This window comes from Malus domestica, chromosome 01, assembly GCF_042453785.1.
Source record: "Malus domestica chromosome 01, GDT2T_hap1".
Lineage (NCBI taxonomy): Eukaryota > Viridiplantae > Streptophyta > Magnoliopsida > Rosales > Rosaceae > Malus > Malus domestica.
The window spans coordinates 25,772,896-25,796,918 of NC_091661.1; the positions used below are offsets into that span (position 1 = coordinate 25,772,896).

General features: G+C 40.0%; 1 protein-coding gene, 2 long non-coding RNA genes and 1 pseudogene across 4 annotated transcripts; 2 read left to right on the top strand and 2 right to left on the bottom strand.

Annotated features, from left to right (window-relative positions):
- The first annotated feature begins 4,438 nt into the window (after window positions 1-4,438).
- LOC139194583 (uncharacterized) lies at window positions 4,439-8,733 on the top strand. Of its 2 annotated transcripts, XR_011579556.1 has the most exons (7): window positions 4,439-4,519; window positions 4,634-4,693; window positions 5,341-6,486; window positions 6,707-6,923; window positions 7,025-7,093; window positions 7,831-7,880; window positions 8,555-8,733. It is a non-coding gene; the product is annotated as an uncharacterized lncRNA (long non-coding RNA). The 2 variants fall into 2 exon arrangements; XR_011579555.1 differs by lacking the exons at window positions 4,439-4,519; window positions 4,634-4,693 and having other exon boundaries at window positions 5,025-6,486.
- A 6,206-nt stretch (window positions 8,734-14,939) lies between these two features.
- LOC139194590 (uncharacterized) lies at window positions 14,940-15,332 on the top strand. Its single transcript, XR_011579562.1, has 2 exons — window positions 14,940-15,071; window positions 15,169-15,332. It is a non-coding gene; the product is annotated as an uncharacterized lncRNA (long non-coding RNA).
- A 431-nt stretch (window positions 15,333-15,763) lies between these two features.
- LOC114826327 (probable LRR receptor-like serine/threonine-protein kinase At3g47570) lies at window positions 15,764-17,585 on the bottom strand (annotated as a pseudogene).
- Window positions 17,586-18,803: 1,218 nt separating this feature from the next.
- On the bottom strand, window positions 18,804-20,193 carry LOC103455181 (probable LRR receptor-like serine/threonine-protein kinase At3g47570). The gene is made up of 3 exons (XM_070809769.1): window positions 19,826-20,193; window positions 19,297-19,709; window positions 18,804-19,081 (listed from the first exon to the last, which is right to left on the bottom strand). The coding sequence occupies exons 1-3, from the start codon at window positions 20,191-20,193 to the stop codon at window positions 18,804-18,806; spliced, it is 1,059 nt and encodes a 352-aa protein (XP_070665870.1).
- Between the last annotated feature and the right edge of the window lie 3,830 nt (window positions 20,194-24,023).

A 24,023-nucleotide genomic window follows, 5' to 3' on the forward strand; every position in this document is an offset into this window, starting at 1 on the left:
GGGATAACAAGATCCTTTCAGAACGGTCTGAAGAGTCGGCCATTCAAGACTCCTTGGCTCTCAGTGTTCAGTGTGCTGGCTCTGTGTCCAATATGGGCCAACGCCTACTTGCTCAAACTCGCCAAGTTGAATCATTAATGGCGGAGGTGGCAAATCTTAAACAAGAGATCAGAGGGCTCAAGCACGAGAATAGGGTGTTACACGTGCTTGCAAATAGTTACTATACGAGCATGAAAAGAAAGCTCGTCCAACTGCAGGAATCCGAAAGTCGGATTCAAAGTGATCACCAGAGGTTCGTTGCTAGATTCCGAAAGCAACTGATGCCTTCCCCTTCTGGTGTTTTGCTAAGTACTGGGGTGCCACATGATCAATCTCCAGTGCCTCCCCCTTCTGGGGTACTTTCGAGTACTGAGGCTGCACATGAGTAACCTTTGTGAAGGCTCCATCCTGTTTGTTTGTTTTAACTCATGTGTATGTATATATCTGTAATTTCTTGGAGATATTAATAAATAAGCTTTATTTCATTCAATGTATTGTGCCAAATACAATAAAGCATATACTTCACTAAGATGTGGTACTTCTGGACCAAATATTAATTTATCTTTACCCTCACGAAGATAAATGATTATTCTTAGTGTCTTCATCATATGAGTATTCAACTCATAATCTTCAATCCATATGGTTCTTTTAATATCATAAATATCATGGATAAGATTCGTGTTGGTAGATTGTTCGATCTGCAGCTCGAGACAATAATTCCTTCAACACTTTATAATTTTTCTAGACTCTTCAGGAGTCCCAATTTAATATCATCAACTCTTCAAGAGTTCTAATTTAATGTCATTGACTCTTGCAAGAGATTTTAGTATGTTGCAACAATATCATAATGATAGTACTCACTAAGGCAATTTATATTATCCATTGATATTGAGTTCATAATTTATGCTTTACCCTTCGGGGGCTTACTTCAAGCAATTTGAATCCTTCAGGGATTTTCTATACTTCATGACACATTTTCCTTTGGAATTTATACAGAGCAATTTGCTCCCATGTATACTTGAGGGTTTTACTTATGGAGATATAATGTGGGCGACTCACAACCCTTCGTATATAATTCTCCATTCATATGAACTCGTTTACAACCTTGTGTCATATCATGTAAGTGTATTACACTGTATTACAAATGCCCATATATAACCTCCTTGGTTCAACATCTTTTGGCTATTTGTATTGTATTCAAATATATATAGGTTCATTTGCCCACGTTCTTACAAAATTGTAATGGAATTGCCTTTCTCCATTTTGGCCAATAATTTTTCTTTTGTCGACGAACAAAAGAACGTGACTCAATATTAACACAGTTCATTGATGAATTTAGTAGCTACTTGTAAAAACCAAAATTACCATTGGTTATCATCAATCCGTGATCCCATATTCTCATGTGCATGCGCATGCATAAAAGCTTTTCATTTCTTTGGATATCCATTGCCTCTTCAAGGGCATTACACTATCTCTTCCAGGATAGTCATAGTTTAGAGAATGCGGATCATAACCTCTTCTTGAGCGTTATAGAGTTTGGATTTTAATCTCCACTTCCAAGAGTTGAGTCATTTAGAACCTATACGTCAATCATGCTTCATGCATGAGACATCAATATTCCCATGTCTGTGGATTGTCCTATCTGGGACGTGTATCCATGCGGCGACTGTCATGCTTCTGGCATGCAACAGTTATGCTTCGGGAATGCAATAGTTCAGTAGTGCCATATTATTCTTCTTTCGAATAACTGAACCTTTTGAGTCTAAAAATCTGCCACGCTTCAGGCGTGCAATAGATAAATCATTTACTGTCTCATTATTTTGTCCAACAGAGACATCAATTCTTGTAGGCACATTTGCAGTAAGTATATATGATTTCATCACTTTCGTTGCATCATTCAATTATTCATATTTCATTTTCTCATTGATTGCTTCATGAATCAAAATAAGACAAATTCTCTTCGTTCTTCTGGAACGGTCTTTTCTCATCATTCTTTTGGAATGATATTTTCTCATCGTTCTTCTGGAACGATATTATTTTCTCCCCCTAATGGCAGGAAAATTGTCTTATCAAAATGACAGTCCGCAAACCATGCGGTAAACATATCCCCAATCAAGAATTCCAAATATTGAATGATAGATGGTGTTCAACATCAATGCCTAATCTGCAATGATGCCTCATTTCAGTACGTTGTGGCAGTCTTACAGGCACATATACAACACAACCAAAAACTCGTAAATGTATAATGTTTGGTTGGTTCCAAACCCGAGTTGTACTGAGAAGTATTGATGGTCGGTAACATGTCTCAACCGAATTAATAATGCATCATGTAAAGTTTACATGTCCCCATGTAGAAAATTGGCAATTTCGTTTTCATGAGCAGAGCGCGGGAAATCAATTTCATTCGATTAATAAAGGCTTCTGCTAAACCATTTTGAGTATGGACATAAGGAACTTCTGGTCCTTATTTAATAGTCTGTAAACTGAGACTCTTATGGCTTTTATTACAATTAAGTTAAGGCACTGCGGCACTTCAAACTTACGGTACTCATCTAGGAACTTCATGTCCTGATCTTCAGGATCAAGGGACTTCATGCCAGATCCTTTTGTATGATGGAACTTCGGGTCCAATCATTTTATATGATGAGGATCAAGAAACTGCAGGTTCTGATCTGATCAAGGAACTTCAGGTCCTGTATATACTCATAGTAACAAAAGATAAGTACAATAAATAAATTAAAGCAATAGGCGGTAATTCCAGCCATAATGAATAAATTGAATTTAAGTAAATAAAGCTTGTGACAAGGGCTTTAATTCAGCACCATCAAAACTTAAAGCAATAGGCGGTAAAACCGTCCATGGTAAATAAATTGCTTTAAAGTAAATAAAGCATGTGACAAGGGCTTTGATTCAGCACCATTCACATAAATATCAAAACTTTAAAGCAAAGGGTAATAATTCTACCCACTATAAATAAATTGCTTTAAATAAATAGAACTTGTGACATGGGCTTTAAACCAACACCATGCACATAAATAAATATATAATTTTATTATTTCTTTTCATAATGGTGATGGTCTCATCAACTTCCCACTATCAACTTTATTATTATTTTTTATTATTTCTTCCCTTCACTTCTGTCGGGGCACCCATCCAAATTGTCCTTATTTTATTAATGTTTTCATTTCACAACAACAAGTCCTTTTAGTTACTCAGGAAGTAAAAGTAACAATAAGTTCCAATTGGTGTTCCTCCTCCGGTGAGTTTCGAAAAAGTCGAAACGGTTCCCATAAGTTTTGGAGTCAAGAGTGTCTGCAACTTATGAGAAGATCAAACCGTTAGATTTAGTTCAAATTTTAATATGATATGGATAAGAGGATACCAAACAACTTTCGTGAAGAAACAATTTCGATTTGAGCTACAGAAATAGAGTTATGGTACTCATAAGGTGGCTGTCCAGTTTTCTGCGGAAATTGGAAACTGGTTTAGTATTTCAGACATCTGCAACGATCGCACCGTTAAAGTTTTCTGAAATTTTGATATGTTGTAGATACTGAGTAGACGAACAACTTTCAAGAAGAAAGTATTTTAATCCGAGGTCCGCAAGTTGGAGTTCAGAGGCTGTTTACATTGCTGTCAAATTCTTTACGAATTTTGAGTATGTACTCTTTTGCTTCTGCAAAGGATGATATACAGTCATACAACAATATATATAGTTGCTTCAAGAAAATCAATTGTACTGAGATTTGAAGATGAAATGAAAATTGTTTCTTATCTGTGAGATTCCAGTTGAAGGAGGTGAACAGGATTTGTGGCGTTGTGCTTTCCACTGACATAAGAGCTTCTCGTGCTGATAACGTGTTGTAAAATCGACTGTGGGTGCAGTGGAATAAATGAAACAAGACACAAAATTTACGAGGTTCCTCTACAGTCAGTGTGACTGGAGTACGTCCTCGGGGCAGCAACGGTGCTTTCATTATAATTTGAAATAATAGGAGTACAAAGATAACTCTCTCTATTATCTCCTCTCATCTTCCTCTATTCTCTCTCTTCCTCTTCCTTCTCTCTCTTCTTTTCCTTCCTTCCTTCTCTCTCTTTCCCGTGAACTCTTTACATATCTATCTATTCTTCCTTTATATAAACAAAAGAAAGCACTATTCACTTTACAAATTTTCCACAAATGAATAGTGAAAATACTATGCATAAATAGTAACAAACTATTCATGTGGACCATCCACATAATATTTACAACATTAGCTTAATTGTCTTCCGCTTATAATTAACATCTTACATTTTCTCAACAGCTGCTAATTCATAAGTAAACTATCATTTAGCTTCTGATTTTCGGTCTCTCTCGACGGATTTCTACACTAATCAACGCATTTTGTATATGATGCAGCTCCCCGGTGACATCCTGCATTTTCATTCTACGTTTTTGGTGATTCTTCCGAGCACGCGAGTCCAATTTCGAGGACTGGAAGTATGCACTTCCTCACAAATGGATTCATTTCACTTATGTTAACGTAGTTTTTGTTTTCTTCTCCCGACTCAGTTTCGCCATTGATGTAGTTTGCTTCCTTTCCTTTTGCTGCAGGCGCTTTCTCTTCAATAGCGGCAAGGAGAGCAGGATCCACGATCTGCATTGTTCTTTCAGGTATTGCCATCTTAACAAAGTTATGGAGATTGAAACCGTCTTTGAACATTTCTTCAGTCGGTCTTCTTCCAGTGAACATTTCTAACACTAGGATCCCATAACTGTATATGTCCCCTTGTCTTGATGGTTCGCCACCAATTTCGTACCCTGTAACTCATGAAACAATCAAGTTTATAAGTTCTGTGTGGACTAGATACAAATTTGGAGCATTACGTCTATAATATGAAAACTTTTACTAGGTGTAAATGAAGGGTCACTCCGATAGCCATTTCATTTTCAGGTTTTAGTTTTCTTTTACCGGTTTTTCTACCGCTTCAGTAAATAGTCCAACTAGGTAGAAATTTCAGAAGTTGTGAAGTTTTAGAAGAGTTTACCTGGAGTAGCATAGCCAATGGTTCCCATTATTCCAACTGTGCTACTTTGATTTAGAGAGGAGTCCACGGTGGCTGAAATGAGTCTTGCCAACCCAAAATCACCTACACGAGCAATCATGTCATCGTCCAGAAGAATGTTGCTTGGCTTCAAGTCACAGTGAATGACTGGTTGTTCACAATGGTCATGGAGATAGTACAATGCAGAAGCCACATCAACTCAATTTTCAGTCTTTGGTGAAGGCTATAACTCCTTGATTGGTTTTCTCTGTGCAGCCACTGCTCTAAACTTCCGTTTGACATGTATTCGAAAACCAGTGCTTTGAATTCGTTGCCATTGTAATCCATGCTGGAGCAACATGTTAAGATCTTAACGAGATTCCTGTGCCGGATATTTCTTAGTGCATTGCATTCCACCATGAAACTCTTGGAAGCTCCTTTTTGTTGAAGGTTGAGGACCTTTATAGCAACTACATTTTCTTCATTTTCAAAAATCCCTTTATATACAGAGCCAAAACTTCCTGATCCAATTAAAGCGTTTGGAATGAATCCGCTGGTAGCACGATGAAGTGTTTCATATGAAACCTTTGAAAGGAAGTTGATTGATGAGACTGCAGATGGTGGTTTCTTTTCCTGTTTTCTCCTCCAGTGAAGTGCAAGCAAGAACGAAAGCAGGATGGGACATCCCACCACTAAAGCAATTATAAGTTTTTGTTTGCGACCGAGGAACTTTCTAGGTTCTGATCCTTTGATGGGACATGCTGGTAGCTGAAATTCCGAGACACCACCACAAAGCTTTGCATTTCCAACCAATGATGTTATGCTTGTGTTTTGAAAGGCGCCTTCTTTTGGTACCTCACCCTCCAGATCATTGGAAGACAGGTTCATGTACAGCGGAATCTGTCCTGATAAGTTGTTTAGCAAAAGATCTAATCGCTGAAGACCACTCAAAGAAGCCAAAGAAGAAGGTATGATTCCTTGAAAGAGATTTCCTTGCAGGTAAAGAAACTCAAGGCTCAGACAGTCTCCAATACTTTATGGAATTTCTCCAGTAAGGTTGTTTCCAGAGATGTCGAGCGCATTGACATTCTTTAGCTTACTCACCCTCACAGGCACACTCCCAGTCAGTGAATTATGTGATAAATTGAGCGGGACAGATAAGGAGGAAAGACCAATAACATGTGGTGGTATATCTCCCCTGAGGCTATTGTCTGAGATGTCCATATATTTCAAATTTTTGCAGTTTCCGATGCTCGGGGGAATGCTTCCTTCTAATTTATGTTCTGATAAGTAGAATTGAAACATTTGAGTGAGGTTTCCTATGGAAGAAGGGATCTACCCTGATAATCTGTTTCCATCTAAAGACAGTATTTGCAGCTGTTGGAACTTCCCGAAAAAAGTGGGAATGATGCCGGTGAACAGGTTAGCCTGCATGCCTAAGACAATTGAATTGTTGAGGTTTTATAATGCTGCAGGAATATTTCCAGATATTTGATTGACTCCAAGTGAAACACCCCAACCCTCTTTTATATTTTAAAATTGTTTTAAAGCCTTAATTGGTGAGCCCGTGGGGCCCACCTTGTTTATTTTTTTTATGTTTTCTGATCTCTCTCTTCTTCCTCTTCGTTTCTCCCTCCCGTAGCTCTCTCCTTCTCAGCTCTCCCGTCTCTCTCTCCCTCAACCTTTCGCATCTCTCTCTTCCCCTGGACTCACTAGGACCGAGTCACCATCGAAGAGAGGCTCGCAACGAACCCCGGACCCTGCCCTGCGAGTTCGACGGCACGGAGTAAGCTCCGGCGAGCACCGCCCCTTTCGAGGCCATTTCCGGCCAAACCACAGCGAGTTGGCCAACGTGTAAGGTATCAATCTCTTCGTCTCGTCGAGTACTACAACTTTCCTTTTTGTTTCACTTAATTTCGTTGAGTATTGAAGAAGTTATACTCATTTGAATCTTACCCAGTTTCCGGCGAGTCCGACGGCTTTCGAGGCATTTTCCGGCCAAATCACGGCGAGTTAGACGTCGTGTGAGGTACCATTCTCTTCGTCTATTCAAGGGCTACAACTTTCATTTTTGTCTTGCTTGATTTCGTTGAGTATTGACAAAGTTATGGCCATTTAAAGTTGGGTGGTTTTCCGGCCGAAATTCCGGCCTTCTCCTTCGACAAACCCAGGCCATCCGGCCTTTCCCTCTCCCTCGGGCCTTAGGCCCGTGTTGCCTTAGCCCAGTACCCTAACCCATTCAGTTTTTATTTTTAGTTATATGTTTTTAAAACCCAAAGGGCTCGGGCCCTAGTTTTGGTTGGCCTTGGGCCGGTTTTCAACCAAGGGCTTAAAGCCCTGATTTCTGTTAGGAGGCCTTAGGGCCTTGTGTAGTGTGTGTGTGTGTATGTTTATAGTATATGTATGTGTTTGGGCTTAAACCCAAACCCCTTTCCTAACCCTAAACCATTTTAACCCAAAACCTTAGAAATCCAAACCACCCATTTTCACCCTAAACCCTTTTAACCTTAGAACCCTAAAATCAAAACCCAATAAATCCTAATCCTAATTAACCTAAACCCTAATCCGGATTTCAAGCCTAAAACCCGTTAGACCTAATTTGACCGTTGACCTCCGGTCAACATTGACTTTAGAGTTGACTTTTCGGGTTTTCGTCCGGGACCCTTCTTAGGGTAATTCGACGTTCTGAATCCGTTTCCAACGTCCATTTTCCCAAATCCAATTGCTATTATATAGTTTTATTAATTGGACCCTTTATGTGCTTAGGGGCAATATTGGTGACGTTAGTTTGCGTGGCTCTTCGGCGGCTAAGTACTGTGAGTGGACCCCTTCAAAAGCATGTTTTAATAGTAGAAATGCATACATGAAATGCATGATTTAATGATTACGTTTTATGAAACGTTTTGAGATAACATGCTTACTGAGGCTACCTTGAATTATTACTATTTTTCCTATAACCCGTGTTCTTATAGAATATCTGATGGATGACGATATGATATTTAGAACATGTTTCGAACACCTCTTTATAGTATAGATGATGGATGACTTTATACTATGAAGTTGTTTTTCAATATATGTATGTTCAATGGTTTTGTACTTACCTAGTGGTCCTTTCCGCTACGGGACGTAGGGATAGATTCCGGTCCATCCCGGGCGACGGTTTGGTGTTGGCATAGGGCCTGGAGTGTGTTTCCTCTGGCTATTTAGCACAGGGACGGGGAGCCGGCATGGGGCCTGAAGTGTATTTTCCTCTGACTGTCTGCTTAGAGATGGGGAGCCGGCATGGGGCCTGCAGGTTATCGGACAATTCACTAGTGATTATTATATATGAGTTATGATTTGAGATACTGCACATCATGCTAGGTTTCGGAAAACCTATGTTCATCATTATATATTTGTTTTCATAAACCTGGGGGTTAGTATATTGATAACTGTTTTATTATATATATATCAACTTGGTCCACTCATGTTTGTTTTGCGCCCCCTTCAGGATTTAGGATCGAGGCGTACAATCCCGACAATCAAGGCACTTCCGCATCAGCATCTTCGAGTCCTCTTGGTGTGGGACTCATTCTTTTATTCATTCCATTTTATATCATTCTTTTAGTGTTCTAGTTAGTTGTATGCTCTGAATACGTTCCTTAAATGCATATTCCTTATTCTTTTACATTTATAAGTTTTATCTATCCTTTATTTTCAGCAATTGCACTCAATAAATGGCTTTCGTCACCCTCGGGTGTCGGCCAGCACGTGACCATCCTGATATCCCGAGGATATCGGGATCGGGGCGTGTCACCGAGGTAGAGTTTAGTGAGTTGGGTTGAAAGATTGGCTACAGAGTTGGGTAAAACACCTCCAAAATGACCACTGAAGGAGTTGTTTTCAAGGCGTAGTTGTTGCAGCTGGAACAAACAACCAATTTCTGGAGAGATCGTGTGGCTGAAGTTATTGTTTTAGAGGGTGTTTGGACCCAATTTTACACCATCAGTCCGTGTAATCAAGGCCGTTGAGTAAGCGTAGTTCTCAACCGGCGGATGGAAAATGGAAGATATTTTTGTTAAAAGATAATATTATGGTTTTTATCATAATTATCTTTTAATATGAATTATCTCGGTGTATAAGCAGTACAATTCGAATTGATTTGGGATGTTTGACAGCACTTGGAAGTAAAATGGATTTAAAATTCATTTGATCAGAATGATGATGGCTATTGTTGATGAGGTGAGGATGTGATAGGATACCTAAGAGGGCTAGGTTTATGGATGTTGTCAGATGAAGTGAATTGATGATGGACATGGCCTGCATGTTGCATGTCGTGTCAAAGGCTACCAGCCATATACATAAATATATAATATATATATATATATATAATTGGCGACAGGACTGCGAACTCATTGGAAAGGTGCAAACTTTGTTTATATATATATATATATATATAATTGTTAGCTGTTTAGATAAACACTATTTGTTCAAAGTCCAAGCTTGCGGATTATCTTGGAATTCGAATTTGGTTGTATTTTCGACTAGATTCAGAGTCTTGGGGGTAGTATGGCTTATCTGACGAATCAGTGGAAGAGTTATAATACATGGCAGAAGCCTATATCCAAAGTTCTAAAAAACGCTAGGCGCTAGTCGGGCGGTGGGCTAGCGCCTAGCGCCTAGGCGGCTTGGCGGGGTCTAGGCGGATTTAGGTAAATTTCTGATATATTATATAAATTAATTAAATTTACTATATAAGATGTAAATAATTATTGACTAATATGCTATTTCTTATAGAAGAACATACATATATGAATGTTTTATGTACATATATGAAATGCTTGCCTAGGAAAAAAAAACAAAATATTATCTAAATAATTTATAATTTATATAAGATATATATATACACACATAATATATATCCCAAACTTTTAAAAATATAAAAAACCCACATAGTGGGTGGTTTTCATTGTTAAACCATCAAACCGTCCATCACCCATCCATCACCCATCCACCCAAGATGGTTTTCACATCACCCATCCACAAAACCATCAAAGTCCATGGTTTTCAATTTTAAAATCACAAACCATCCATGCTCTTTCACATCACCCATGCTTTTAGTCCTCAACTTGCACCACCAACACAGAAATGTTAGTCTCTCTCTCTCTCTATTTTCGCACTTTCTCTTCGCACTCTCTTCTCTGCTCTCATCTTCACAGATGAGCTGTAGAAATTATGAAATTATCTTCACGGGCAGTCTCACTCTCTCTATCTCTCTCTCTCTCTTCGCACTCTCTTCCCTCATCTTCACAGAGATGAGCTATATAAATTTTTCCGGGTCTCTGCTGCTACGTACGAGATCGGAAATTGTAGATCCTTTTGCGAAAATTGCAGCAAGTTTGGAATTTTCAGCTAGATTCAAACCGCCTAGACTACCGCCTAGCCCGCCTCAGGCGCCTAGCGAGCGTATAGGCGGCCGCCTATATCCTCCCCGCCTAACTAAACGTTTTGGTCTAAATTGAGTCGGAGCTCCACCGCCCAGCGCCTAGGCGCCGCCTAGACGGCCGCCTAGGCCGATTTTTAAAACACTGCCTATATCAGCTTATCAACCAACGCGCATATGTCCCTATAAATACAGAAGCAGAGGCAACGGAAGAAGGACCTCCAATTCAACACACAAAACTGCCCTGCGCAAACCCTCTCAACAACTTTGAGATTTTTTTATTTTCTCTTTTCGCTGACACATTTTCCGTTGGCATCAACAGCACTATGAAAGCAACCGGTGATATCTTAAGTCGGCATAGATAGCTATGTCACCGTAGAATCAGCCGGTCTCGCAGCATCTTCCGTTGGCATCAACATCACTACGGCGAGGACAGTTGGTTATCTATCCAAGTCTCGGTCGAGAAGTATTTCTAAATCCTTGTTGGTCGAGGTCATCTCATCAGCCTTCTCGGCGAAGTGAGGTGTTACGAGTTACTACATTCGGCACATTGAAAGCCGAATTTGATATTGAACTTTGCAGAACTAGCAGCCTTGTCTTCAGGCTCTAGAACCCGAAGGCCGAGAGTGTTCCTTCCTCGGCCGCAGTCGCAAGATTCAGAAGTCAGCAGCGCACCCAACGCAACATCAACAAATTTTACTCCTCGGCCGAGCACGGCCGATGAGTTGGCACGCCCCGCATACAACCGAAGGACGTAGTTAGCTTACTAATTACTCGGCCTGCGCGCCACGTAGGCTTGGTAGTTTTTAGGGTCAACATTTTGGCACGCCCAATGGGACCCAGTGCTAAAACTACGAAGTTCACATGATCTATCTCGACTAGGCTTCAAGGGATGAGTGTTATCGCCTATTAAAGAAGCAAAAACAACTTCTCGAGAGATTGGGAAGAATTTCTTAAAGGCAAGAGGCCGGGGGGCAAATTTCCACTCCGGCCACAACCAATACTCGGCCTAAGAAAATTGTTAATGTGGCCGAAGAACAAAGGCCACCTATTTTTTCGGTCGAGACTGAAAGTGTGGTAGGCCTAGAAAAAAATGTTCAAGTTTCTGAGCCACAAATTGACTCAGAAAATGATTCATCAGATGAGTGCTCCAATGACGAACAAGACCAACACACGACTTCAAACCATAAAATCACATCGATTGATATGGTAATTGAAGACATAGGTCTAGCCGAAAAACTCACGCCAATTGATATGATTATTGGTGATAAAGCCGATATGGGGAAATCTCGTTCGGCTAAGTTGTTCGAGTTAAAAGCCGAAATTGACGAAATTGTTATGCCTGGGGGGCATAATAATTGTTCAATACATTCGGCAGCCGAAAATGAAAAATATTTCGTCGAGTCAAAGATATTTGGAGAAAATTCTTTATTCAGCATAGAGCGAAATCAATTTGAAGATTTCGTTATTACAAGGTCTCGACTTGGAATAAAGCATCGTTGGCCTCCTCCTAACTATGGTTCGGCCACTTTTCTTTTCATTTGTTCAATATATATATGTTATTTTCTTAAACATACGGCTATGCAAGCAGATGCATAAAAAAAAGGGCAGCAACAACATTAGTTGGCCGAATAAAAAATAAAATAAAATAAAATAATTCGGCTGTCTAGGCCGAAGCCGAGAGCCAGGAAAATGCTATGGTGGCCATATAGGTGTTGGCAGATTCAAAGTCTTGTATTGCCGAGCTCGGCGAGGTTGGTTAGATCCAAAAATGAATTGGCAGATTCAAAAAAGGGCAAAGGCGTTAAATCTTGCTGAAGAAATGGAGGCTTCTCATCTTGATGTATGCACGACATGGAAATATATATAAAAGTATGGGGCTTTGAAAGGTCAAATCAGTTGAGAAAAGGCTTTAGGCCTAAACCCTAGACCTGATTGTTGCAGACATTTTTCGGCAGAATTGGGTGAATATATATATATGGCAGTATCACATGGGTGCTGACATTGGGATATATATATAGATATATATGTATAGCAGCGTCACATCAGGCAGGTTTATATATATATATATATATGTTATATGCCGATTGCATGGCCGAGAAATCACATCAGGCAATCTGGTTTACATGTATATATAGGCAGGCCTGGAGATTTTTATTGACCTCGGCCCCAATTTCTCTCGGCCTCGGCCTCGGCCCTGCTCGACCACAATTCTTCTCGGCCTCGACCCTACTTTATGATATTGCCAGAACAGAGGTGACTTTAATGCCGAGGAACAAACTTTGTTTTAGCAATACGACGAGATGTTGTTGGCTATGAACCAGTTAATTTCCTTAACCATTCGGCTTACAGGCCGAAGCTCAAGGAAACTGGGGGGCAATGTTTGGACCCAATTTTACACCATCAGTCCGTGTAATCAAGGCCGTTGAGTAAGCGTAGTTCTCAACCGTCGGATGGAAAATGGAAGATATTTTTGTTAAAAGATAATATTATGGTTTTTATCATAATTATCTTTTAATATGAATTATCTCGGTGTATAAGCAGTACAATTCGAATTGATTTGGGATGTCTGACAGCACTTGGAAGTAAAATGGATTTAAAATTCATTTGATCAGAATGATGATGGCTATTGTTGATGAGGTGAGGATGAGATAGGATACCTAAGAGGGCTAGGTTTATGGATGTTGTCAGATGAAGTGAATTGATGATGGACATGGCCTGCATGTCGTGTCAAAGGCTACCAGCCATATACATAAATATATATATATATATATATATAATTGGCGACAAGACTGCGAACTCATTGGAAAGGTGCAAACTTTGTTTATATATATATATATATATATATATATATATATATAATTGTTAGCTGTTTAGATAAACACTATTTGTTCAAAGTCCAAGCTTGCGGATTATCTTGGAATTCGAATTTGGTTGTATTTTCGACTAGATTCAGAGTCTTGGGGGTAGTATGGCTTATCTGACGAATCAGTGGAAGAGTTATAATACATGGCAGAAGCCTATATCAGCTTATCAACCAACGCGCATATGTCCTTATAAATACAGAGGCAGAGGCAACGGAAGAAGGACCTCCAATTCAACACACAAAACTGCCCTGCGCAAACCCTCTCAACAACTTTGAGATTTTTTTATTTTCTCTTTTCGCTAACACATCTTCCGTTGGTATCAACAGCAGTGTGAAAGCAACCGGTGATATCTTAAGTCGGCATAGATAGCTCTGTCACCGTAGAATCAGCCGGTCTCGCAGCATCTTCCGTTGGCATCAACAACACTACGGCGAGGACGGTTGGTTATCTATCCAAGTCTCGGTCGAGAAGGATTTCCGAATCCTTGTTGGTCGAGGTCATCTCATTAGCCTTCTCGGCGAAGTGAGGTGTTACGAGTTACTACATTCGGCACATTGAAAGCCGAATTTGATATTGAACTTCGCAGAACTAGCAGCCTTATCTTCAGACTCTAGAACTTGAAGGCCGAGAGTGTTCCTTCCTCGGCCGCAGTCGCGAGATTCAGAAGTCAGCAGCGCACCCAACGCAACATCAACAAATTTTACTCCTCGGCCGAGCACGGCCGACGAGTTGGCACGCCCCGCATACACCCGAACGACGTAGTTAGCTTACTAATTACTCGGCCTGCACGCCACGTAGGCTTGGTAGTTTTTAGGGTCAACAGAGGGTCAAAGCCTCAGAAAGCTCAAGTTACCAATGTGGGAGGACAGAACCTTCCAATCGACTTGATCGACTGTAACTCTCTTGTGTCTGCGGCCGCAAGTAAGGCCTGGCCACTGACAGAAGTGGAGGGATGCATTCCAGGAGCTAAGGATGGCCATGCGATCAATCACAATTTCAGCTTTAGAGGCAAGCAAGGACAGCCTATCCACTTCATCTCCTCCTAGACGTGAGCAGGGGGCAGAGGGAAAAGGAAAGAGTCGTATGAAAATAAACCTAGTACTAAGGAGGATGGGAACTCCATCAAGAAGGCCGCACATGAAAGCTTAAGTTTTGAAGCAGAAGTACATATACATGAACAGAAACAAAACATTAATTGCAGCAAATGTAGGTCTTGATGAAAGACATTGTAAGTTGATGGAAAGACTTTGAAAGTTGAAGAGCAGACAGGAGTAAATTCTGGAGTCCAAATTGGTTACTCAAAGACTTGGAAATGCTGTGGGTCTCATTGTCGCCGCCTTCATGACTCATACTAATTTTTAGATATCATAATCTGTTAGAATATTAATTATAATGTGAATGAAAATAATTCGGCGAGAGCAGTAGGGCCTTAGATAGATGTGAAATGGGGGTCTAGGTCTTCTCCGGATTGTTCACAAAACTCTAATCACTAAGATTGATTGCTGGCCGCATGATCTGCATTAACAGGCAGGATTACAGTTTTGGAAAGAATCCGCAGAGAGAGATTCGGGGAGAATCTGGTGTTAATTGCTGTGAGGGATTCTGGTGATCAAAATGCGGGTTATGAGTTGAATTCTTCACACCATGACTGAAGGGCATAAAGAAATTGTGCAGCAAACTGCGGAGAATATGACTATAAATTGCACTCATTCATACTAGTAAGAGTATATGTTAATCTTATATCTGTGTTCACACTTCAAATTTTCAGTGCTACTTCCTTTGAAAGTGTTCTTACTGTTAACACTTGACACACAGAGCAAATAGATGACACGGTCTGTTGCTGTCGCTGTTGACTGGAGGTTGACAAAGAGAAAAAGGAGAAAGTGATGATGCATGTTGGAAAGAAATACAGAAACAAAAAATGCAACTAAGAAGTTCCATTTTGAGTTGATAATTATTACTTTTTGTTTCTGATTTTATTTGATGCTTACAATATTGTTCATGTCTGCAATTCTGCAAAGGTAACTCAGAGTCTAGAAAGCTTATGAAATAAGCCCGAATCCTTGATTCAGTACTCGAACAAACTCAGTTGGATTGCATGCTGCTTAGGCCGTGATCTCCCGGCAAATCTGCAGAACAAGCAACTCCTATCCTGGCCATGATAACCAAGCACTTCCTAACTCTTTGCCTTTGATCATCTTGGACCTGATTCCTATTGCTTGAGCCATTACTACGAGTGCTGCTTTCTTTTATTTGAAGAAGCACCGGATCACATATTTCTTCTACGAGTTCAAGCAAAGCTATCTGAACAAACTTGTGCAGGTTCAGACCATCATTGAACATTTCATCTGTAGGCCTCTTTCCAGTAAGCATCTCCAACAGCAGGATTCCATAGCTATACACATCACCATATGTTGAAACCTCGTTTCCCATTTCATACTCAACAGGTTTTCGTACAGAAGATACAGTTAAAAATTGAAATAAGAAGAGAATTGTTCTCTTGTACATGTTAGAAAGAGGTTGAAACAACAATCCAACTTACCAGGGGCAATATAGCCTATGGAACCGTTAATGACATTTGCAGTGCTTCTGTGCAAAGGAAGTGAACATGAAGCATCTGGGAGGTACCTTGCTAGACCAAAATCAGCAACGCGAGCAGTCATGTCGCCTTCCAAGAGAACGTTGCTGGGTTTCAAATCACAATGAATTATTGGTACGTGAGAGTGGTTGTGCAAATAAATTAGAGCATTAGCCACGTCGATGGCAATGTTTACCCTCTGAATAAGGTTCAAATGGCCCTGCACGATGGGGGCCCCAGGTAGTCTATGAGCTGAAAAATGCAGCCACTCTTCAAGATTTCCATTCACCATGAATGCATATATCAAAGCTTTGAAATCATGTCCTTGAAAATCGATACTTGAACACACGGTCAGTAGCTTGACAAGATTCTGGTGCTTGATGTTTTTCAAGGCTTAACATTCAGCTGTAAAACTCTCTTGAACCTTGCACATTAAGCACTTTAACTGCAACAATTCTTTCTTCCTGATTGAGAATTCCCCTGTACACTGACCCGAAGCTACCAGCACCAATCAAATTCCGAGAAGAAAACCCATTAGTCGCTTTGAGGAGATCACTGTATGAAACTTTCAAGAGTGCAACCTCCCATGATGATCCTGAAGTTGACTTCATTCTTGATTTTCTTGATAGATAAAAAAGTACACAGCGCAATGATTTTCTTGATGGATAAAGAAGCACAAAGCACAACAGGAAGACAATTCCAATATCACTCCCACAGGCAATTGAGATAAGTACTTTTCGCCATGGAAATATTTCTTGCTTAGGTTTTTTGTTAGATTTGTCGGAGATGCATGGTGGCAACACTAACTGAGATATACCTCCACATAGCCGTTTATTTCCAATGATAGAAAACGAAGTTGAATTCTGGAAAACTCCTTTTATCTGTACTGCACCTTCTAAATCATTGAATGATAGGTTTAAGTTCCGCAAGACGCAGAAACTCCCTTAACAGTTAGGAATTCTTCCAGTTAAGAAGTTGCGAGAAAGGTCAAATTCTTCAACTCCTCTCAAAAGAACTCCAAGCGTCAGGAATGGTCCCTCGCAAAAAATGTCCTTCCAAATGCAAACTTTCCAAACTTATGCAGTTTCCTATCGAGCTTGGAATCTCACCAGATAATTTGTTTATCAGAAAGATCCAAGTAAGCAAGCTGCAACAAAAGACCTACTCCAAATGGAATGGAATGAGTAAAATAAGTTTATTTTGAGAAAGATTCAAAGCTTGCAAATTCCTGCATTCACCGAGACTTAGCGGTATGCTTCCTTGTAAGCTGTTTGACATGAGAAGTAATCTGCCTAACGAAGTTAGATTGCCTAGCAAAACTGGGATAGTACCGGGCAACTCATTGTGATTCAATGACAGACTAAAATTTTGTTCAGTTTACATATTGAGATTGGTATAGGGCCCGTTAATTGGTTTACCTGAAAGCCTAGTATCCCCAAGTTGATGAGATTTCCAATTCCTATAGGAATGCTATCTGATTCCCACCCAATCTCATTACCTCGAGCTTTGCTGAGAGGTTGCTGAGAGATTCAGGTAGCACTCCTCCAAAATTATTGTCACTGATATCCAAACGCTCTAAATTGGTGCAATTAACCAGAGAAGAGAGAAAGTCCAAGTCACCTTCCTCATTATTTCCAAGATTGTTAGCATCCATTTCTAACCGAAACAGATTGGACATCCCTGGCAGGCTAGGCACTCTTCCTGTAAACATATTGGCTGAGATACCAAATAATGCAAGGTTGGATGCATTGGAGATTGAAACTGGTATTTGTCCACTGAATCGGTTGGATTGAAAATAAAAGGCTTCGAGGTTTGGAAATGCAGGACTTAAATTATGGTAATGCAAATAAGAAAAATTATATATCTAATAAGAACATTTAAACATACAAAAAAACAATTGCAAAAAGTTCACTCGTTTGACTCCTCATCGTCATCATTAAGAATATCACAATGAAACACAAAAGCACCATCATGGGATTCACTAATTCGGCCGTAATCACAGATGCTCTCTAGGCCTCCTTGTTCCAGTTAGCACATCCCTTCTTAGACACAACTCAATGACAACATTGCTCATGTCCTTCCGATCTCTCGGCATTGCTGCAGAACAAGCAACTCCTCCGTCGATCTACGCCGAATCGAATGGACAGGGCTTTGATGGAGGTTTTGGCGGGTCCGACGATCCCATTTTGCCGCCTCCGTCGGAGATGCTGCCAGAGGAGGGCTTCGCTCTCAGAGGATGGAGGAGGTAGGGTTTCGAATTTTGATTGTTTGCGATTGAACCAATAGTTCTATATAGCAATTAAATTTTGACTCTTTTGTGCAATTCAGTTGAAAGTTCTTGGTTTTGATTTGGTTTGATATTTCTTACAGACAAATCTGCATATGCCAGTGCCCACACGTTCAAGACTAAACTAGCCCTCTGAAATCGCTCCAATCTTCACTATAAAAAATTTCTAGAAACGACTTCGAAACCTAAGAAAACTTTAGGGCCTGTTTGCTGGAGGACTTCGAAATCTGATTGTTATTAGTTTTGCTGGAGGACTCAGTCATGGATGCAGGACTTAGATTACGGTAATGCAAATAAGAAAAATTACATATTTAATAAGAACATTTAAACATACATAAAAACAATTGCAAAAAGTTCACTTCACTCGTTCCACTCCTCATCGTCATCATTAAGAATATCACAATGAAACATACAAGCACTGTCATGGGATTCACTAATTCGGCCGTGATCACAGATGCTCTCTAGGCCTCCTTGTTCCAGTTAGCACATCCCTTGTTAGACACAACTCAGCGACAACATTGCTCATGTCCTTTCGATCTCTCGGCATTGCTGCAGAACAAGCAACTCCTATTCTTGCAATGGAAGTCAAGCACTCCACAACCCTTTGTCTTTGATCATTTGGGACTTGATTCCCCCTATTACTTCTGGGATTAGTACTGCTGCTGCTTCTTCTATTTGAACAAGTACTGGATCACATATTTCTTCCACACGTTCTGGTAGAGCCATCATAACAAAATTGCGCAAGTCCATACCATCTTTAAACATGTCATTTGTTGGCCTCTTGCTTGTTATCATCTCCAACAGCAGGATTCCGTAGCTATACAGGTCACCATATGTTGACACCTTGCTTCCCATTCCATACTCTTAAGTTATATACACAAAAACACAGCTAGGTTCTTATGTGTGACTTCAAAAACTCATAAACAGAAAACATCGTGCAAGCACAAACAATATATGTGTGTGTGTGTATTTATTTTCACAAAAACAGAGATATTTTTTTATGTATGACTTTAGAAATTAATGCTAAAAATAAAAGAAATCTCATTTGTGTGTGTATATATATGTCACAAAAATTTACTTGGGGCAGTATAGCCTTTGGAGCCTTTTATTGCATTGGAAGAGCTTTCGTGCACAAGAAATGAACAAGAAGCCTCTGGGAGGAACCTTGCCAAACCAAAATCACCAACACATGCAGTCATGTCACCATCCAAGAGAATGTTGCTTGGCTTTAAATCACAACGAACTATTGGCATGTGAGAGCGGTTGTGCAAATAATCCAGAGCACACGCTATGTCGATTGCAATGTTTACTCTCTGAATAAGAACCAGATTTTTCTGCGAATTGGTTGGATTGTCACCCCGTTGAGCTGAATTATGCAGCCATTCTTCGAGACTTCCATTCACCATGAAGTCATAAACCAAAGCTTTGAAATCATTCCCTTGAAAATCGATGCTTGAACAAGCAGTCAATAGCTTGACAAGATTTCGATGCCTAAATGTTCTCAGAGCTTCACATTCAGCAGTGAAACTTTTGGAAGCTCTTGCACTTTGAAGATTGAGTACTTTCGAAGATTGAGTACTTTCACTGCAACAACTCTTCCTTCATACTGATCGAGTATTCCCTTATATACAGACCCAAAACTACCAGCACCAATCAAATTAGCTGCAGAGAACCCGTCAGTTGCTTTAAGGAGATCTCTGTAGGACAACTTCAAAAGTGAAACCCCCAATGATGATCCTGATGTTGACTTCAGTGGTCTTGTTTTTCTTGATCGGTAAAGAATCACAAACAAAATTGCAAAACTCAATCCAACAACCCCACAAGCAGCTGAGATAATTATTTTCGGCCTAGAAGATAAGCCTTGCTTAGAATGCTTGGAGACGCATTTGGGCAATCTTAAAGAAGGTATACCTCCACAAATTCGTGAGTTTCCCGTGACAGAAAGTGCACTTATATTCTCGAAAACTCCTTTCATTGGTCATGCACCTTCAAAATCATTAAATGAGATGTTCAAATTCAGCAAGAAGTGGAAACTCTCCAAATAGTTGGGAATTATGCCAGACAAGTTGTTGCGAGAGAGGTCGAAATCCTCAATCCCTCTCAAAGAGCTCAAGGATTCAGGAATGGTCCCCTGCAATGAGTTTTCACTCAGATTCAGAGTTGTCAAACTTGTACAAGTCCCTAAGCTTCGTGGAATCTCACCAGATAACCGATTGTGAGAAACATCCAAGAAATCTAGATGCATCAAGTTGCTTATCTCCATTGGTAGGGATCCAGTAAGCTTGTTGCTGGATAGATCCAAAACTTGTGACAAGGATGCTGTTTGCTCCCTAAATCCGCCATGGCGCCTTGCGGGCAAGCCGGGGATTTACTTCACATACAAGATTGGTGGTTGCGGGCGTGCCACTACTAGATGCCGCTAGTAGACGAGATTTGAATGATTGAGGTTGCGCCTTTTGACTTCAAATCAAGAGATTGTGCCATTTGAGTGGGAGTTGCTCAAATCAAGGTTCTTTCTTTGCCTTAAAAATAAGGACTTTACATATATGGAAAGGTAGAACAATATGTAAATGACAAAGGAAAGTAAATGACTAATATTGTTGATTGTTTGCAAATTAAATGACTGAAGATGAGTTGTACATGAAAACTACAAAGGAGATCGATACTGCAAGTGAGCAGCAGAGCTAATAAACTAGATAAAAGAAAGCTTTTAGTGAAGGTTGATCCTGAAAATGATGAAGGCTTGGTGCTGACTACAGCTTCGTTGAAGGCAAATCTGGTTTGAGCAAAGTTTGTGCTTGTATTTGTTTGTTTGTTTGAGTGTCCATAATCCTTCTCCATCTGCTTCTTTATATAGAGGTCTGGAGGAAACCCCCCTGCTGAAGACATTGCATCTGCCCGAAAGAAACTTGGGCAGCTTGCATTTCATTGCTTAGGCAGCTGGCAGCTTGCATTGCTTTGGGCAACTGGCAGCTTACATTGCATTTGCCAACTTGCGTGTAGAAACAATATTAAAAGGAAAACTTGCATCTCCACCACATGTTTTTAGCACATGTCTCCCCACTTGTAATAAACTAACAATTAAAAAAGAAGCAAGTTGCATCTCCACCACATGCCTTTTCCCATTTGCAATAAAATAATTAAAAGAAGCAAACTAGCTTCTTTCACTACACATTCTTGCCCGAAAGCATGCATGGTATCTTTCCATCCACTTGCATGAAAAAGCATGCCAACCTATCCCACTTGATAGCTAAATATCTTCCAAGTTAGCTTTCTTGCACATTAATCCTCCAAATGCCATATTTTACCCAAATTGCCCAAATAAGTAAAAATGGGTATATTTTAAGTGCAAACAGATGCTAAACCAATAACTTCTTTAGGAATTTGACCGCGGAGATTATTTTGGGAAAGAGCTAAAAGAAGAAGATTCCTGCATTCTCCGAGACTTTGCGGTATGTTGCCTTCTAACTTGTTTGACATGAGAAGCAACCTGGTCATTGAAGTTAGATTTCCAAGAGAAGATGGGATGATACCTGATAGTTTATTCTCGTTCAGATACAAAGCATCCAGCCTTTTCAATTTACCAATAGAACTTGGTATTGTGCCTGTCAATAGGTTTGCCTCAGAGCCTACTGCCTCTAGGTTGATTAGATTTCCGATTCCTATGGGAATTCTTCCGCGAATCTGGTTATGACCAAATACCATTTGCATGAGCTTTGTTGAGAGATTGCTGATGGATTCAGGTAGTACTCCTCCAAAATTATTGACACTAAAATCAAAGATTGTTAATTTGGTGGCATTAACTAGAGAAGATATGAAATCCAAGTCACCTTCCTCATCATTTCCAAGATTGTTATGGGCAAGTGTTAACACATACAAATTTGACAGGCGTGCTAGACTAGGCACTTTTCCTGTAAACTCATTGAATAAGATTAAAAAAAGTGAAAGGCTTGAGGCATTGGAGATTGAATTCGGTATCGGTCCACTGAATTTGTTGGACCAAAAATAAAATTCTTGGAGGTTTGGAAATATAGTGTGGCCCAACCCAGGAGGAAGAGTTCCATGCAGTTCGTTTAGAACCACAGAAATGACTGTAATTGATGAGAGGTTGTATATGGAGGGAGGGATGGTACCATTCAAATAATTTTGACCCAATGCAAGATATGTTAGACTTTTCAACTGGCCAAGGCTATTCGGAATGCCTCCATGCAGATTAATTTCTTCCACATCTAGTGCCTGGGGAGAAGAAAGATTTCCAAAAGAAGGTGGGATTTCCCCACTTAAATTGTTTTTTCTTAAAACAAGTACCTGAAGCTTGGACAAGGAGCCAATTTCAATTGGAATTTTACCCCTAAGATGGTTTCCATTTATGCGAAGTATTTGGAGGTTAGAGCAACGTGATATGTTGAATGGAATATCACCACTGAAGGAGTTGTTATCAAGGCGTAGTTGTTGCAGACGGAACAAACGACCAATTTCTTGAGGGATGGTGTTGTTGAAGCTGTTGTTTTGGAGGTTTAAATTTCTGAGAAAGCTCAAGTTTCCAATGTGGGGAGATAGCTGACCGTACAGCCGGCTTGATTGGAGATCCAGCACGGTGACTCTCCGGTGCCTACGGCCACAAACAATACCTTGCCACTGACAGAAGTGGAGGGATTCATTCCAGGAGCTAAGAATGCCCAGTGGATCGTTCACGATTTCAGCTTTAAATGCAAGTAAAGACTATCTATCCGTCTCATTCCCCACTAGATGTAAGGAGGATAAATTAACCATCAAGAGAAACAGTTGCATGAGAATTGATCAGATGCTAATAATGATACCCGAGAACCCTATGTATGCACTCTGCGAAATAAAGCTCGAGTTGTGAACCAGAGAGGCTAAGTTTTTACAAGAAAAAACCTTTGCAAAAATTATTGAAAAGGGGTGTGATATCCACACACCCCATTTTACTTCTCACACACCTTTCTAATTTTCGACCGTCGGATCGGATGAATTGAAGAAAATCAACGGATAGAAATTAACAAGGGGTGTGTGAGAAGTAATTTGGGGTGTGTGGATAACACACCCCTATTGAAAAATGCAAAAATTCTAGGCTTTGTTCAATGAACCTAACAAAGATACTTTGTGGAGTGAGACATTCTCCAATATTTAACACTGTTAGTGTTATCATTATGGCCGTGGCCCTATGTGGGATTGACCAATTGCAACGATCAGCTTCGAGAAGTCGAGGACTCATATTTCTAAACTTTACCATTATTCTAGATTGAAGGTCACGACTCACGGCACCCAAGCCATAATGATTTCTCTTCTCTTGAGTGCAATGATTTCTCTTAGGGAAATGTGAGTCTCCGCCCACGTATGAGTCTTTTCTTAAAATTCCAATACCGCCACCAACACAATAAAAAAATTAAAAAAATCACAATTAAACTTGATATTTTTTCTTTTTCTCTCCGTCTTCTCTCTGCCTGATGAAAACCAGAAGCAATGCTTCCCAAGTTCCAGTTGCTTCACTCCTCTCTGAAATTGATAACCATGGCAGCCAAGTTGTAAAAAAATCCATGAAAAAACTCTCTAAACCCCAAAACTGAATTGTGTAATCGGATATAAAAATATGAAGTTTGAATCTTTAGCAAAAAAAAAAAAAAAAAAAAAAATCCCAAGATCTAAATCTCCGTCTACGTTTCTCTCTATCCAAAATTTTAGTTCTTTAATGGGCTTCTATATCTACCTTATCAACTTCTGCTGGCATGAGATGATGAGATGTTGGTGGTGTGGAATTAAAGAAGCAAACCCGCTTAGGACTGA

What these genes read in the sequence shown, in the direction of transcription:
- LOC103455181 (XM_070809769.1), bottom strand. Translation starts at nt 20,193, where the DNA reads ATGAAAGGAGTTTTCGAGAATATAAGTGCACTTTCTGTCACGGGAAAC. An exon ending in TATAAGGGAATACTCGATCA is followed by an intron (nt 19,710 to 19,825) that starts GTATGAAGGAAG and finishes GAGAACATTTAG; the next exon opens with GCATCGAAATCTTGTCAAGC. An exon ending in CAAAGGCTATACTGCCCCAA is followed by an intron (nt 19,082 to 19,296) that starts GTAAATTTTTGT and finishes ATATAACTTAAG; the next exon opens with AGTATGGAATGGGAAGCAAG.